The sequence below is a fragment of the Muscardinus avellanarius genome, assembly GCF_963383645.1.
Source record: "Muscardinus avellanarius genome assembly, chromosome: 1".
NCBI lineage: Eukaryota > Metazoa > Chordata > Mammalia > Rodentia > Gliridae > Muscardinus > Muscardinus avellanarius.
In genome coordinates this window covers 200,534,482-200,553,501 of record NC_137786.1, presented here as the reverse complement: position 1 = coordinate 200,553,501, position 19,020 = coordinate 200,534,482, and the positions used below count along the sequence as shown (strand labels likewise).

Genomic DNA, 19,020 nt, shown 5'->3' with positions numbered 1-19,020 from the left:
TCTCCTCCCATCTTTTTTTAGCACAAAACATTATAACGATCAATGAGCTACCTCTTCTATACGTTATTGTGCAAATGTTTGAAGGTAATAATAATCTTATTGGAAGATAGTCAAAACATTCCAGAATAGGGTAAGGACCTGCAAAAACCTATCACTTTGTGGGGATAAAGAAAGAACAACCCTCTCTCCTATACACAGAGAACAAATCCCAATTTAGTATTTAAAACATGAGCAGAATTAAATTTAACACACAAGTTATATGAAAAATATCGTATCAAATGATAATTTATTAGGTCAAAAGTTTCATATTCATTCCATGTTACATAGATTGTGCTAAGAGTCATTTGGGAAGAAAGTGCAGCCTCTAGAAGTTATGTCTCATCATGCAGTCACTCCACAGCATTTTATCTAAAACTGCGTGCATAGACTCACATAGTTGCAAGCTACTTTGGCTACGATCTAGAGTGATTTTCCACACACTGTACTTTGAAATCTCTTCAGCTTTGAACAACTTGTCAAGGCAGACTGCATGCACATGTTTATTAAATTTTAGCTTAAAAAGACAAGAATTTAGAATATGAAAATATATAAGCAGCATTCATGTCGTACAGAATTCCTGAGAAGAGTGTGTGATATAAATCTTTGAGAAATAATTTGTCATATGAAAACCGAGATATAAAATATCTCTCTCAACTAAAGCAGAATGATCTAAAAGTACCATGCTCTTAGGGGCTGTCAGTATTTAACTGTCCACAATGATGAAGGCATAGCTAGATTCTGTTGTTCTCGTTCACAAAAAAACATTCAGGTCATCTTTTTGTTTATATATTTTCAAGTCTGTTTCAAAAATATCAGGGAAAGCATTTCTAAATTAATGTATCAGAATTTTTATTAAAATATCTTCTTTTTCATATCAATCAATTGTATTTTATACCCTGATGGAGCTACGTAAAAAACTTAGAAGAATTCTGAAGGAAATAGTTATTATTTTTCCCTCTATTATAAGACAAATGTCTCTATATTATATCTCTAATTTGAAAACAATGTGATTGTCAGGTAAGCATAGAGAATATACACAGGCACTTAATTAATAAAGAAAAGAAAACACTGGTGCTACAAACATGGAGGAGTTTAAAACTCATATTCTTTAGTTAGTGGAATTATTTGTTATAATTTGAATGGAGGAGTCCCACATGGCCAGGATTTGTGGAGCTCTTATTCTTGCTTTAATCAGAAGTCAGGCAGGGAAGCGAATATTCTTAACAAGAACCATGAATCAACTTTAACCTATCAACTTTTCACTAGATGGAAAGAAAAAAGGAAAACAAAAAATACATTTTAGTGCTATTATAATGAAGATTTCTAGTGAGTGAACCTCTATAACTTCCTTCCAAAAGAAACACTGCCATGTATACAAGGTAGCCTTTCTCCTATTGTGTTTAAATCTGGTCTTTAATTTTTTGGAAATTACTGTGCTTTATTTAATTTGACAAAAATCAGTAGGATAAACAATAAAAATCATACATACATGTATGTATTTGTATATGTGTGTATGTGTATGTGTGATTTCCTACCCAATTCCCTGGAGATGAAAACTTGGATTTCTTTGTTTTGCAAGGAAAGGATCTGAATTTTTTTTATGCTATGTTTCCCTAATTCAATGCTTGTCTTTCTTCCTATTCTGTCTAATTATCTTCTGTCTCCTCTAGACTTTCTTTATTTGAATGCCCCATTCATTCCGCTCTGTCAATCAGTAGACAGAGTTGACACTGAAATAGGAATTCAACAACAAAGCAAAATGATGACAGTCACAATTAATCTGACCTTTTTTTTCTAGAGAGTTTTCAAAAGTAAGCCAGATCAGTCTACCAAAGAAATAGTAAACCTCCCTAGTGATTAAAAATGTAAGCATTTTGAAAATGATATAGATTTATGTACATGCAATATTTTCATTAGAAAAAGTGCACATTGTAAAAAAAAAGCACATGTGTTGCAAAGGCTTCAGATTTTCTGAATAAACATATTACAATAGTATACTGTATAACTTGTCTCAGCTGCAGTGCACACTGGAACTTGCATTACACATTGCCAAGGTGCAAAGGTACAAGGAAAATCAACATATTTACATGTTAAGGTAACATTCTGTAAGATCTGTAATGATTCAAAGAGAGAAAAAGTAAATATACTATAAAACATCTTTCTTCATTGAAGTATGGATTGGTCATGTTCTAGATGATAACAGGACAACTATTCATTCTTCCTAAGTATGTGGCTCTATTGGCATTTAGTGGAAAATATGTGCAGTGCATCTGGCTTTACCAGTGAGAAGATGGACTTGAGTGTAGACAATGCAATCAAATTTTATTTCAATGCATGGTATTCTTTTTGGAATCTTATATTTTTGGTCATGTGCATTTCTTTAACTGCAGAGTCAATGCAAAGCAGCATAAATTCTTTGTGGCACAGATCCATAAACTGAACAAGTGACAAAGGTGATTCTTACTAACCTGTAAGCTTGAAGGGACATGGAGTTTTGGCAGCAAAGGCAAAGAATTGATTTAAGTCATCCTTTGTAAACAAAACAACTCAACGGAAGTTTCCAAAGTCAGATTAGTGTGTAAGTGAAGACCACAAGATACCTTTTGAGTTGTGCCTGGCGTGGGACATTTACATGGAAATCTGTCTCTAGAAACCTCATTACCACCCTTCCTGTGACACCGCAGGTATTGGAAGGGAAGGTCTCCAAGTACACAGCTCCCTGAGGCTGGTTCTGAGAAATAGATGATCACTTCCTGCAATGTTAGTCTAACCCTGTTTTAAGATCATGAGTCATCTTTTCCTTCCCTAGAAGCCTGGTCATTCTAAATCCCAGAGATTACTGTAATACCTTCCCAAGTAGCATGTACACTATGATTTGCCAAAGTACTTCTTTTTCCTAGATCCTATCTATAGTGTAAATTACCATCATTGCTTCACACACACTAATGGTATCTCCCTAGTGCATAGCAGGTACAGGCTAAGGCCACTCATGGTGAACTGGTTGACCACTTTGTCTCCGTTGTTGTTGTAAATGTTCTAGTTCGGCCTCGTACATCATTTCTTGGACTAAGTACTTCTCCCGTCGTATTCGTTCATGTAGGCCCTTAGGTACATCAGGAATCAGGTATGCGATGAATGACTTAATCCCAAAGACAAGGTGCTGCAAATGTAATCATCAGAAAGTATGATTTTAAAAGATTATGAAATTGTAATTGTAAATAGCTTTAAAATCAATCACTAGTACTTAGCAGCATCTAGAATATAAATGTTTTCAAAAATAGTATCACGAATGCTATACCATTATCTTCTATCACAGTAGTATTAGGAAAAATATTTTCTTTTTCTGCTTTATAACACTTTATAAATACTGAATGACTGAAGTTAATGTCTATAAAATTTCTACATATTATGCAATAATAGTATTGAAATACATTATTATACAAAAATTAGAAAGTTCATATTCAGAAAGGTCTAAGTCCAGTATATCATAATATGTACTGTTCAAACCATGGAGTAGATGCTAGTTTTAGATTTAACCTCCAACATATCCATTGGTTTAGAATATGTATTGTATTAATCCTTATATCATTATCACTGCTGTAACATCTTATCTCACATAATTCTATGATACAATATATATTACAACATATATTATATTTTTAAAAGAAACTGAAAAAGTGTTGTATTTAAAAAAAAAGAGCCAGCCAGGTGTGGTGGCTCATGTTTGTAATTCCAGTACTTGGGAGGCTGAGACAGAAAATCCAAGTTGGTGGCCAGCCTCAGCTACTTAGTGAGGTCCTCTGCAAAGTAGTGAGACCCTGTTTCAAAATAAAGAGTAAAAAATAGTTCTGAGGTATAGCTTGGAAGTAGAATGCTCTTGGGTTCAATCCCCAGTAACACACATAAAAAGGAGCAAAACTAAAAGGACAATATGCCCATGATTAAATGTAAAAGTGCCAAATGAGACTCCTTGAGTCTGAATCCTACCAACACTCATCAGCTGTGTAACATTCAGAAATCCACCTACATTCATTTTAATTTCTAAAATATTGGTAAGAATAATACTTCGTGGCCAGGGGATGTAGGGTAGGCTTCTGATCCCTTTACTTGGGAGGCTGAGATTGGAGGATCAGAGGTTCAAAGAAAGTTCAAGGCCGGCCTTAGCAATTTAGTGAGAACATGTTTCAATATAAAAAAACACAAAAGGGCTAGAGGTGTATAGCTTAGAGGTAAAATGACCCTGTCTTCAATCCTCGGTACTACTACTACTACTACTAATAATAATAATAATAATAAATAAATACTTCTGAGGATTAACTGATCACACACACGCATACACTCACACACACACACAGCTTACAGAATTTCTTGGCACAGTATACTCAAATATACCTCCTAATATTACCTCCTACTATTATAAATGTATGCTTTTTTATTTCTGTGAAGAATGGCAGATCTTTTGATTTCTTAGAAAGAAAAATAATCTGATACTTGATCTGTGAACAATAATACACTTTCACAAAGGAACTTTAGGAGACAATAGTTTCTTTATGTGGAAAGGAAAAATTCAAGGCCCTATTAGCTGGACTTGCTATATTTGTCCTAAGAAACTGCATTTTAAAGTTAATTATAGTAAAGCAGGGCATTATTTTTCCATATACAATCTGTAATCAGAGAATTAAGACTTTCTTTTCTGTCCAGTAAAATATGTGAGATTTACAAAATATTCAGGTACATAGCTCAAAATTATTAAAATTTTAAAAAATCATTTGTTATAATTCATAATTCATAGTAGAGTAGGATATTCTCCAAATTCTATACAATGATAACAAATGATCTAATAAACTGATTCAAATATGTTGATATGTACAGATGGTTCAAAATTTAAAATTATTTTAAAAAAGTATTTGCTAATTTTAATATCCGTTTATCAAGACACTCTTTAACTACTTATAGAATAATTTTTCTTAAATTGATATAAAATTTATCTTTACAAAAATCATAGCAAAAATATTTTAAAAATTAAAAGCTTTTATTTGAGGTGGAAACAAGACATGGTTACTCATATCATTATTGTCCAAAATCATACTAAAATTTCTAGCATGGCTAGACAAGGAAAAGTAAGTTATAAACTTTTCAAGTAAAAAAGAAAATGTAAGATGTAAGGTACATGTGTAAGAAACTGTGCTCCTCATAGAAAAATGATTAGCATTCTAGTACCTCATCAAAAATTAAGTAAACCATGTGGAGGAAAAGATCTCACTCATAAAAACAAAAATATCTATGAGTGAATGGAAATATCCACAACTAGTAACAGAAGTAACTCTGAAATTCTGCATAGTTTGCAAAAACAAACGTGAAAAGAGGAAAGATTTAAAAATAAAATAAGCTGGGCATGGTGGTGCATGCTTGTAATCCCCTTGCTTGGGAGGCTGAGACAGGAGGGTCGCACAGGTTCGAAGCCACCCTCAGCTACTTAGTGAGGCTCTAAGAAACTTAGTGAGTCTCTGAGTTCCAAATAAAATATAAAATAGGTCTGGGAGTATAGCTCGGAGGTAGGAAGCCTCTAGGTTCCACCCCCAGTACCACCAAAAAAAATAAAAAAATAAAAAAAATAATAAAAATAAAATAAATAGGTTAACTTCTATATTTGTTATTTAAATATAATATGTTTATAAATAATTAACTTTTTCATGATTTTATTAATGTAATTCCAACCAAAGCCTTCCATGATATTTGAAGAAACCTGATAAAATGGATTCTAAAAGTTATATGAGTAATAACTTCAAATACCTAAGGCAACTTGAAAAATAATGCAATAAACATATGGAATCTAAAAAAGTTGATTTAATAGAAGTTGAGAGTAAAATAATAGTTCTCAGATACTAAGATTGTAGAGGGGAGGGCAAAATGTGGAATGGTTGAACCAAAGGTACCAAGTTTTAGTTTGATAGAAGGATAAGTTCTGGTGTGCTACTCTAAGGCTGGTTGATGATAGATAATGATAAAGTACTGTATATTTTTATAAAGCTAGAAGAAAGGACACAAATTGTTTTCACCATAAAACAATGATAAATGAGGAGATAAATATATTTAACCTGATTTGAATATTACATAGTTCACTGAAACATTATAAAATATACTATAAATATGTATATTTTGTCAATTAAAAATAAAATAAGCATACCTAAGTCTTCTCCCACCCTTCCCCACAAAAAAAAAATTAAAAAGAAGAGCAAATGTTTCAAGAGTGGGATAATTCTCGTTTTATCAGATACTAAGATAGATTGTTTAAATATAGTGTTTAAATAGTGTGATATAGACTCAGGAACAAATGAAGAAATGTATCAAAATCCTGAGGCCAGGTATACAACCACAAATATATAAGAATTTGTGCTATCACAGAGCCAAATTAGTGGAAATGTTATTGAGTATTGATTAAATAGCATTACAAAAATCATTATTTGTAGAATAAAAATAACATTTTTCCTTAGACTACATCTTAAAGACAGATACTTTAAAGACATGTGAAAGGTGAAGCTATACAATGAAAAGTGAAAAAAATAACAAAATACATTTTTTGAACTTCAGATAAGAAAAAATAGCTAGTCTACCAAAAACCCAATCTAGTTCAAAACAAACAAACAAAAAAGGAAAAAAAATCACAGGATTAATTATATAAAAACAATTATTAGCTTATCAGCTAGGCATGGTGGTGCATGCCTGTAATCACAGTACTTGAGAAATTCAGACAGTAGGATTACAAGTTCAAAGCCAGCCTCAGCAACTTAGCAATGCACTGCGCAACTTAACAAGATCCTGTTAAAACCAAAAACCAAAAACCAAAAACCAAAAAACAGAAACCAGGGCTGAGGATGTAGCTCAGAGGTGCAATGCCCCCGGATTCAATTACACACACACATATACACATACACACAATATATATATATATATATATATATATATATATATATATATATAGTATATATATTAGTTTATTCATATATATGGATAGTTTAGATAGAAAACATTATTTGCTCTTTTTTAATTGGCAAAGGAATAATATTTCAAATGTAAAAGGGAATCTTAAAATTTGCTGACAATTGCCGGGCATGGTGGCGCACACTTGTAATCCCCGTGCTTGGGAGGCTGAGACAGGAGGATCACACAGGTTCAAAGCCAGCCTCAGCTACTTAGTGAAGCTCTCAGCAACTTAGTTAGACCCTGTTTCCAAATAAAATATAAAATACGTCTGTGAGTATAGCCCAGAGGTAGAAAGCCTCTGGGTTCCACCCCAAGTACCACCAAAAAAAAAAAAAAAAAAAAAAAAAATTGCTGACAATTAAACTGGAACTCAACCAAAATTAGAAGTTCCCCCATCCAAAAGAAAGAAAAATGTCTTTCTAATAATGCCATTGGATATCAGATTAAAGCAGCAACAACCACACAAAAGCAAAATATGATCTTTTATGCAACTATAGAAAACTACAAAATGTGACAATATGAATGTCTGGTGAAAAGCCGGGTGTGGTGGTGCACAATTGTGATCCCAGCGCTTGGGAGGCTGAGACAGGAGGATCGCACAGGTTCGAAGCCAGCCTCAGCTACTTCGTGAGGCTTTCAGCAACTTAGTGATACCCTGTTTCCAAATGAATTATAAAATAGGGTTGGTGATGTAGCTCAGAGGTAGAAAGTCCCTGGGTTCCACCCCCCAGTACTAAAAAAAAAAAAAAAGTGAAAGTCTGGTGAAAATATAAGGAAATAAGAGATCTGTTTCCCAGAGTATAAACAGACGCAGTCCTTTTTGAGAGGAATCTGTCAGTATTAGGTGACACTGAGTATGCACACAAGCTAATGATTTCATACCTGGGAATATGTTCCTGAGAAACCATTTAATATGTTTATATGGCAACATATTCACAATTATTAAGAAAAGACTAATTTGAAGCAGAGAGAATTGTTGTAAGATTAAGTACACACAATTCTGTTTCACTGTATTTAAATACCATATTCCTGGGGGCTTGGGTCCCAAGGCCCTGGGCCCTGGGCGGGGTTGCGCAGGGCATGCCGGACCCCCAGAAAAACCAGGGACCTGGGCACTGGGCCCTGGGCGGGGGTCACGAGGGGCACCCAGGACCCCCGGAAGAACTGGGGCCCAGGCCGCAGTGCTACCGAGTGCCTGATCTACAACCTCCTCAAACCACACATACTGTCTTCTCTTATTTAAAAAAAAAAAAAAGGAAAAGAGAAAAAAGAAAAGAAAAATATTGGAGAAGGGTCAAGTAGGCTGTGGCAGCTGCCAGGATACTGGAGATACAGACAAAACTTATCCAACTGAACTGGAACTTTTGGAAAAATTCCCTGAGAAGGAGGACTGTCTCTACCTACATCCTTAAGAATCCTGGACATCACCTGTAAGGAGAGAGTTTAGCAGAGACCTAGGAGGAAGGCGGTGTTGGAAGTGGTCACCGCGATGGCAGTGGAGACTTGTATTTGGGAGAGGCAGAAATCTGTTCCTACCCACCTTATCTTCTGGAGAAATTACCCCAAACATTGAATGCTACTGTCACGCAAGCTTAAGAACACTGGACAACATGCAGAGTGGCTGGTGCTGGGGCCTCCGAGGCTGGGATTGGAGCCTGCCAAGGGGTTAGGCTAGTTCCGGGGTCAGAGAGGCCAGCATTGGAGACTGCCATGAGGCAAGGCTGCTACTGAGGTCTCTGAGGCCAGGATCGGAGACTGCCAAGGGATTCGGCTGGTGCTGGGGCCAGCAAGGCTGGGATCGGAGTCTGCCCTGAGGCAGGGCCAATGCTGGGGCCTCCGAGGTCTGGATTGGAGCCTGGCGAGGGGTAAGGCCAGTGCCGGGGGTAGCAAGGCCAGGATGGGATCCTGCCATTAGGCAAGGCCGGTGCTAGGGCCTCCAAGGCCAGGATCAGCACCTGCCATGAGGCAAGGCCGATGCTGGGGCCTCTGAGGCCAGGATTGGAGCCTGCCAAGGGGTTAGGCTGATGCTGAGGCCAGCGAGGCCGGCATGGAGCCTGCCATGAGGCAAGGCCATTATTGAGGTCTCTGAGGTGGGGATTGGAGCCTGCTAAGGGGTTAGGCTGGTGCCGGGTTCAGCAAGGCCGGGATTGGAGCCTGCTGTGAGACAAGGCCGGTGCTGGTGCCTCCAAGGCCGGGATCGGAGCCTACTGAGGGGTTAGGCCTGTGCTGGGGTCAGCGAGGCTGGGATTGTCACCTGCCATGAGGCAAGGCCAGTGCTGGGGCCTCCGGGGCCTGGATTGGAGCCCACCAAGGGGTGAGGCCCATGCCAGGGCCAGCAAGGCTGGGATCAGAGCCTGCTGTGTGGCAAGGCTGGTGCTGTGGCCTCCGAGACCAGGATAGGAGCCTGCCAAGTGGTTAGGCTGGTGCTGGGGCCAGCGAGGCTGGGATTGTCGCCTGCCTTGAGGCAAGGCCGGTGCTGGGGCCTCCAAGGCCAGGATTGGAGCCAGCCGAGGGGTTAGGCTGGTGCGCGTGCCAGCGAGGCCAGAATCAGGGCCTCCCATGAGGCAAGGCTGGTGCTGGAGCCAGCAAGGTTGGGATAAGAGTCCTCTGGGTGGCCAGGCCACTACTGGGGCCATCAAGAGTGGGATCAGAACTTGCAATGCGGTATGCACAGAGAAATATCACAGAAAATAAAAAACAGATTCTTTCCCTAATTAGCTCAAACTAGGAGGAAAGGGGTAACAGGACGAGGTCGAGTTATAGGAAGGGCTCTATAGTGAAGCAAGTAAGATGACCAATCATAGGGGATGGGATGGGGGAGGATGGAACCTCTTTAAAACTCAGGAGGTACGTAAACAAATGTATCAAAGATAATCACCAATCAAGCATGGGATCGAGGGGGGTGGTTGGATGGGGATTGGATGAGGGCTAACTGGATGATATGTGCTTGTATATCCTTTCAAGTCTTGTTATCCAATGTGATGTATGATTACAATGCACCAATAAAAATATAAAATAAATAAATAAATAAATACCATATTCCCTATATTTAGAAGTAACATTCTAAACATGGATAGCTCTCATGAGTAGATTACTCTCTAGATCTAAAAGAAAAAGGTAAAATGATAGAGGGGAGACAGTATAAATTTTCTTATACAATACCACTGAAATAATTTTGAAGAATATTCAGAATAATACAGTGCATATTTGCAATAATACTAGAATATTTGTACTATCACACACATATATATATTTGTAATAAACATTTATGCAAAGAAACATATGGAAGAGCATAAATTAAAGAAGAAGAAAGTGGGCACTTTGTTGGGGATGGGAAATGGAATTAGTAATGAGGAATAAAGAAAAATAAAAAGAGACTTGCAAGGATTCGCAATGATATGTTGCCCTGGACTGTGGGAGTTGATTAGCTCTGCTCATTTGTTTTCAAAAAGAAGATGAAGACTGTGCACTTGAAAAAAATAAAATATGCCGGGTGTGATGGTGCACACTTGTAATCCCAGTAAATGGGGGACTGAGATAGGAGGATTGCAAGTTCACACCCAGAATCAGCTACTTAGTGAGGCCTTCTGCAACTTAATGAGACCCTGTTTCAAAATAAAGAATAAAAAATAGGGCTGGGAGTATAGCTCAGAGGTAGAATGCTTCTGGGTTCAATTCCTGGTACTACAAAATAAAGGAAGAATGAATGAATGAAGGAAGGAAGGAAGGAAGGAAGGAAGGAAGGAAGGAAATAAAAATTGATAGACTTTGCCGGGTGTGGTGGCGCAAGCTTGTAATCCCCCCACTTGAGAGGCAGAGAAAGGAGGATCTCGTAGGTTCTATGCCAGCCGCGCTGGCTTAAGAGACCCTGTTTCCAAATAAAAAGTATAAAAAGTAGGTCTGGGAGTGTAGCCTGTAGGTAGAAGGGCTTCTAGGAACCCCAGTACCACCAAAAAAAAAAAAAAAAGAAAAATTGATAAAATTTTGTCTGAATCATTATATGGGTGACATGTACTAAACTCTTATGCTACCTCTAACAAAGTGGAAAAGTCTTATTTTATCATGAAACATTTTAAAGTTTTAGAGAGTCATTATAGCAGAATTTTAGTCATGGAGGAGACTTAGATGTAAGTATTGCATTTTCCAAATGAAGGAATCTCACTACAAAATTTTAAATACTTTTTAGAACTAATTTGATAAGTAGAGTTATTTAAAAATATTTTGTCTAAAAGTCTTGGGAATGGCAATGTCTTTTTACCCATAATTTTGGCCATAGAAAATAGACAATATAGTTTTTTAATTGATTTGGTAGTACTTCAGAGAGTACTAAATATATTTCAATGTTAAAATCTTTGGAATTTGCCGGTCGTGGTGGTGCAGGCTTATGGTCCCAACATTCAGGAGGCTGAGACAGGAGGATCACAGATTGCAGATAGCCTCCGCTACTTAGTGAGGCTCTCTGCAACTCAGAATCTGTTTCAAAATAAAAACTAAAATATAGGGGTTAGGGATGTAGCTAGGAGGTAGAATGCCCATGGGTTCCATTCCCAGTTACACACACACACACACACACACACACACACACACACACACACACAATCTTTGGAATTTTAAATAGACATAAAGAAGAACAAAATTATGTTATTTTCAGGAAAATGAATCAAACTAGAGAATATGAGGCTAAATGAGATTAGCTAGTCTCAGAAAGATAACAGTTTTGTATTTTCTCTCATATATTGAGCAAGAAAAGAGATCTCAGATAAAGGAGTAAAGACTACAATGGAGTGGAGGAAGAAACTTAGGGGAAGAATGAGGGGGAAATAGAGATATAATGAAGGAAAAAGTTTAAATAATGTTATGTAGATACATGAAATATTCAGCATTAATAATATATACAGGAAAGGGAAGGGAGTGAGGTGGGATTCTGAGGAAAACATATAAGTGTTGTGAACATGTTTATTCCTATCACTCTATACCCCATCATGAGACATAATTATCATTCATCAATAAAATATAAAAATATTGCCTGTATCAAGCTTTATAAACATGGAAATAATATTGTTGTTTATCCATAATTTCTTTACAGGATTACAAATTAATATTATTGCATAACTTTGGTGGTTAAGGGCTTCAAACTTTTTTTCCTCTCTTTTTTATTTTTATTTTTTTGTGAAACTGGGGATTGAACTCAGGGGCATTCTAACTCTGAGCTATACCCCCAACCCTATTTTTTATTCTTTATTTTGAAACAGAGTCTCACTGAGTTGCAAAGGGCCTCACTATGTAGCTGAGTAGCTGAGGCTGTCCACACACCTGAGATCCTCCTGTATCAGCCTCCTAAATGCTAGGATTACAATAATCTGGCTGCTTCATATTTTTAATAGAAGTATTTTCAGAAATAATTTAATGGATCATGCATTGTTCCTTAAACAAATACATATGTGATAACCTCTACTTAGAGTTGATTATTCAAAAAATCAGTTTTTCTAATCTGATGAATAGATATAAATTCTTTCAGAATATTATGAAAACTATCCTTTCCTTTTTAAAGTAGCCTACTAAGAGGCTCAAAACTAGGAGGCTCAAACATTTTTAGTATAACCATGCAATAGTTTCTTTAATTTTAATTTTCTGGTATAAATATTCACTAACTTCCTTTTTTATAAATACATGTTTATTGCATTGTTATTATACATCCCTGTGAGGTTCAAAGTTATGCACGAATACATGCACACATTACTTGCTGTATTTCCCCCTGCATTCCACCCTCTCCACTCCCTCCCTATGTGTTAGGGAGATTGTTAGTGTTACCTTTACATATTGACAAAGCACTCTTTGGTTTCCTTCATCAAGTCTCCCCTTTCACACCCACTTACCCCCAGTCCCTTTCCACTATTGCACTGGTCTCTCTCTTTGCATATCTGAAGCACCTTTTGATTCCTATGTTCTCTCTGGCTTCCCCATATGAGAGAAAACATGACCCTTGCTTTTCTGAGACTGACTGATCTTACTTACTTTAATATTCTCTAGTTCCACTCATTTTTCTAAAAATATAAACATAATTTTGTGCTTTATGGCTGAGTTGAACTCTATTGAGTATATATATCACATTTTCTTTTTTTATTCATCCATGGTTGATATATACTCTTCTTTTCTTGTTCAGCTCATTTTTTATTTTGCACTTGTCATAACGGTTTCATTATATCTGAGCCTTTTACTGGGGCCCACACTTAGTTCTCTTTTTATAAAATCAAAGACAAACTCACTTCAGAGAGACAATGATACATCAGTTGGACAAGTATTTATCAGTAGTAATCCTCTTTCCTTGTGACTAACCTCAAACACAATAATGAAGGCCAGTCGAGCAGCAAGGATGTGCCAGTATTGTAAGGTGAACTCATAAGGTTTGGAACTCCAGGGGGGGCCTCTGTAGTCTCGATATCTGAAATCCACACAAACAAAGAATATGAAGAATAGAGCCTGGCGATGTAGCATATGTTAGGACCCTCATAAACTTGGGAGGCTGAGAAAGGAGGATCACAATTTCAAGACGCACCTGGAAAATTTAGAAAAATTTTCTAAGAATGTAATGACAAATATGACTGATGATAATTTGAGGGGTAGAACACTCCTGGCTTCAATCTCTAATAACACACACACACACACACACACACACACACACACACACAATGGATGTGAAACATCTGTAGGCGTCACATTTTCTTCACTTGCCTAATACCCCAAATGACAGATTAACTGGGCTGATTGTCATGGAGAGGGAGAAGAGGGAATGGAGAATGCAAACAGGCAAGATAAGTGCAAGTGATAAATACATACCTGCAATAACCAGACTTTCCTATTCCAAGCTCACTCAGGTTAAAGAAGGACAGGCTGTTGTTGACATATCCCTTTAAGCAACTGTGGAAGAAGAAAAGCATTATGTGATCCAGGGATGCATAAATTTCTAATACAATTCTTTCAGTATACATTATAAAATTTTATAAATGCCATTATTTCTTGCATTCTAATTCCTATAAACTCAGTTCTCTTATTCCATTCCCTAGCTCTTGTTACATCTATAATTGTACCTTATTAAGGCAGACTCTTTTCTTGCTGTTTCTTTCCCAATAGTACCTCTCTTGTCTTTTCATTTGTTTTATATTTAGTACAGGGTTGCTAGGCACTAGCCATTCTGCTAATTACTGTGCATTAAACCTCTATAAATATATGTTCATAAATATACATTCACATAACATTATTTGACTGATTATAATATTGCAGTCAATTAATAAACATTGTTTATTCATTGCTTGTTTGTTGGCTTATTCAGTATATATTTATGAAGGCACTGTGATTTGTTATAATATATTTTTTTTTTTGGTACTGGGGAATGGAACCCAAGGTCATTCTACCAACAAGCTACATCCCCAGCCCTATTTCTTAGTCTTTATTATTTTGTGAAATTGGGTCTCACTGAGTTGTGAAGGGCCTCTCTAAGGAGCGGAGGTTGTCCATGAACCATGATCCTCTGGTCTATACCTCCCAAATGCTGGTATTACAAGCATGTGCCACCATGCTTACAATAAAAATCCTTAATGCTTGGTATTCAACACTGAACAAAATGGACAAGAATCCCTATCCTTTTGGAGCTTAGATTCTAGTGGTAGGGGGAGATAAAGTAACAATCAATGTATAGAATATTGTAAAGAGTGCTATGAATACAAAAATGGAATGATTTACCAAGATGGGCTATAGTAAACACCTTTTTAATAACAAAAATTGTTTTTAAAGATACTAAAGATGTGTGAAAATCAGAATGAGGTGAAAGAAAGTTCCAGAAAGTGAAAGCCCTTCTGGAATAAGCTAAAATCACAATTTATTTTCCTCTCCTAGTGGCATTCGGTAGTCAAATCCAGGGACATCCTGAAGAGTTGGCTCAGCAATGTCGAGGGGCTCTACTGAGGTGGACAGAAACCTATGAGCATTGCTAAGTGCGCGGGGCAGGTGACAGACTGCAAACCAATGAAATTGCTCATGATCCCATGAATGGGATCTTCCTCCTTGAATATTTTCTAATTTCCTAAGTATCCTGAGAAGCGAGGATTAGGAAAGGTCATATCCTTAAAACTTCCAAAATGTAGAATGAAGTCTTCCTGGGTCTCACAATACATGAGAGAAAGAAAATTACTGCTATAAATTTTATTAGAAGGAGGAGGCCTAAGCTGGGTGTGGTGGCACACACTTGTAATTCCAGTACTTGGGAAGCTGAGACAGGAGGATCACACAGGTTCGAAGCCAGCCTCAGCTACTTAGTGAGGTTCTCAGCAACTTAGTGAACCTTGTTTCCAAACAAAATATAAAATAGGTCTGGAAGTATATACAATAAATAAATAAATAAATGAATAAATAAATAAATAAATGAAGGAGGAGGCCTGCCACTAGTTTTCCTCTCAGAGCTCTCTAGCCCTACAGGACAGAAAGTAAACTTATAGCCTTCACAAAGCAGAAACATATCTCATTATCAAGTGAAGTTAGCACTTAGGATGAAAGGTGTTTTTTTTTTTCCTAACACATAAAATCAGTCAACAAAATTCACTAAATTAATGGAAGAAAAAGAATAAATCATATAATCACATTAATAGACAAAAATCAGATAAAGGACTATCATTCATGGTAAACACCACTCAACAAGCTAAAATATGGTAAGATCTTAATCTGATAAAGAATACCTTTGTAATAGCCCATAGCCAATATCACATTTAAAAGCAAAATGCTAAACAGTTTATGTCCAACACTTTCTCCTAAGTTTAAGGGCAAGTCATACATTTCTGTTTTCACCATTATTTTTCATCATGGCCCATGCAAGTAGAATTAAAGGTCTAAATATCATTAACACAAAGAAATAATACATAAATCCATTTTTATTCATATATGTCATAATTCCATATATAGAAAACAAAGTAATTTATAGGTTACTTGAATACTGAGTGAATTTAGCAAGGCTACTAACTATATACAAGGTAAATATAAGAAATATAACTATTTCTATATGCAAGAAGCAAAGAATAAATGGAATTTAAAGAAAAATTATTTATGGTAGCAAGTATCATGGCATAAATATATGAAAGATGTGTAGACCTAAATTTTTTTTTCTTATCGAATTCAATGAAGGCTGAAATAGAGTCAGATAGCATATTTAAGAATTGCTGTTAAAATGTAAATTCTCCTTAACTTTTAAAATAATATCTGATAATCTGCAGTCAAAGTTTGTATCCAAATAAATATAATTTATATCAGTAAATTCTGTGGTGATTAATATCTGATAACCTGCATTCAAAAATTATATCCAAATAAAAATAACATATCAGAAAATTCTGTGGTGAAGAAGAAAAGCTTGGAAGACCATGGCACTCAATGACTTTCTGTAAATCTACAGTAACTTATATACTGAAATTGTTGCAAAGAAAGATAAAGAGTCAACAGAAAAGACGAGAGATCTTCTAAACAAATCCACAGATGTACACAGATCTTATGTATGATAAAAATGCTGCTGCAACCCACTGATAAACCAGGAGATTAAAGAATTGACTTTTCAACAATGGTGTTGGAGTATCTGAATAGCCTTGAAGAAAATAATGTAAACTCTGATTCTCTCACAACATGATGGACTAAACCAGTGGAAAAAGGATTAGAGGTTCAGAATTTCAGGTAGCCTTCTTAAGGTAGACTTTCTTAAGGTTACATAAGAGTGAAGACAAGGAGTTGGAGGTAGTCATGGGAATAACTGTAAACAGAGCTACAAGCAGAGGAGACAGAATGCAGGGGCTTATAGAGGTCAGTGTGGCTGAGACAGGTGAGGGAAGGACAGAGCTGGAGGAAATGAGTTCTGCATAGAAGAATCTCTTCAATGGACTTAATGAGGATTTTCATATTACAGTGAAAAAAGTACAATATATTTTATTATACTTTTTATTATACATATAAAAGGAGAAGCTAAGTAAAGATTGGAATATTTAAGTCCTAATTTCAGTAGTGAGATTAGTTCCGTCAAACTGATTGAGATCACCGAGAAAATGAATATAAACTAAGAAAGAGAAGTTCATAGATTTAGCCCTTTAGGCACTATAAAAATTAATATCAGGAAGATAAGAACAAGCAAAAGTAACTAAGCAGGAATTATAAGTGGGGAATCAGGGAAAGCAAAAGTCTGAGACATTCTTAAGTTAAGTGATAAAATATATAAAGGAAGTGATCAACTGACAGAGGCTGCTAATAGGTCAATCCTGATGAAAAGTGGGAATTGACAAGTAGATTTGACACTGTGAAAGTCATGAGATTTCAGTATAGTGGAGGGCTTTAGCCTGAAAAGAGAGAGTGTAAACAGAACATGAAAGAGGAGAATTGGAAAAACCCAAAAGGAAATCTTTGGATATTCAAAATGGAAAGAATGACATAAGGCGGTAACAGGAAGATAGAAGGCACAAAGCAGGGTTGACTTTAATATGTTGACTTTAAGGTAAAAGTGTGATTCACTATTAATGTACAAAATAGTCATAATTGGTACTTTATGAGAGATAGGGAAGAATGATTAGATTTAGAGATCTATGGCACTGGTAGAAAAATTGTGATTTCAATAGGAGTAGAGATTGTTCTACTGCTAGTAACTAGGAGAAGGCAGACTTTATGGGATGCATGCTGCAGAGAGGTTGAGGTAATAATAGATATCTATTCTATTCTTTTTTTTTTTTTTTGCGGTACTGGGGATGGAACCCAGGAGTATTCTACCTCTGAGTTACACCCCTAGTCCTTTATTTCTTCTTTATTTTGAAACACGGTCTCACTAAGTTGCAAAGGGCCCCACTAATTTGCTAAGGCTGTCTGCGAACCTGCAAGCTCTGGACTCAGCCTTCCAAATGCTGGGATTACAAGTGTGCGCCACCACATCAGGCTCTGTTCTTTTCTAATTGACTGCATTTACCTAGTTAAATTAAACCAGGGAGGGTACGAATACCTAAGGAGGTACTGAAAGCTTGAATAGCGAGGAGGAAGAAAAAACTAAAAAAAAAAAAAAAGAACAAGATAATCTGGGGGAAGTGTCTGATGAGTACATAAGAGATGTGATAAAAATTTAATGTAAAAGTAGTCAGTGCATTTTCTTTTGTTGTTGGTGTTTTGTTGCTTTTATTCACCCACATAGAGCTGCAAGAGTACAATGTAGAATAGACAAAAAGACTGGAGAACCACAGAAGAGACTTTACCAGAGCAGTGAAACAAGAAGAGGTAGGACAGGGGCTCTTGTATATAAGGAAGTTGTGATTGACAACTTCCATTTGGTTTGTAAAATGGGTAATGATGGAAAAGAGAACATTAAAGGAAAGAGAAACAAGAATGTCATAGAACTACTCATGGTTTAGGGTTGTAGGTACACTCAGAAATTTGCTGAAGAACATTGATACAGTGATTTTAAAGTATATATATATATTGCAGATTAAAGAAATAAAATTTATAGAGACGAGGTAACTTTCTGTAGGCCTACAATTCTCAGAATTTTGATCTCAGAATTTTGTTATATTTTTTAAAAAAGTATTATACACCTGAAAAAATTTTGTCACAGAGGGATTTTGATATTTTCATCACATTCACAATAAAAAAAATATTTAGCCAGGCGTGGTGGCGCACGCTTGTAATCCCCGTGCTTGGGAGGCAGAGACAGGAGGATCGTGCAGGTTCGAAGTCAGCCGCGCTCGCTGACTTAGGAGACCCTGTTTCCAAATAAAAATGTAAAAGGTCTGGGAGTGTATCCCGGAGGTAGAAGGGCTTCCAGGAACCCCAGTAACACCAATATATACATATATATATATATAGTATTTATTTTTAATACTATACATATATATGTATATATGTATATATGTATATACAAATATATATGTATATATAAATATATATGTACACATATATATTTTTAATACTATACATATATATGTATATATGTATATA

General features: G+C 36.3%; 1 protein-coding gene across 4 annotated transcripts in view; it reads right to left on the bottom strand.

The window, feature by feature from the left end:
* Positions 1–3,016: 3,016 nt before the first annotated feature.
* The window catches only part of ANO3 (anoctamin 3), a gene marked incomplete at both ends in the record, with an annotated part of 387,663 nt that continues 371,659 nt past the window's right edge, over positions 3,017–19,020 (bottom strand). For all 4 annotated transcript variants that reach the window (XM_080703073.1, XM_080703074.1, XM_080703075.1 and 1 more), the window contains 3 exons: positions 3,017–3,199; positions 13,360–13,465; positions 13,861–13,941. In XM_080703073.1, coding sequence (XP_080559199.1) covers positions 3,017–3,199; positions 13,360–13,465; positions 13,861–13,941 — 370 coding nt within the window. The remainder of the gene's footprint in view (positions 3,200–13,359; positions 13,466–13,860; positions 13,942–19,020) is intronic.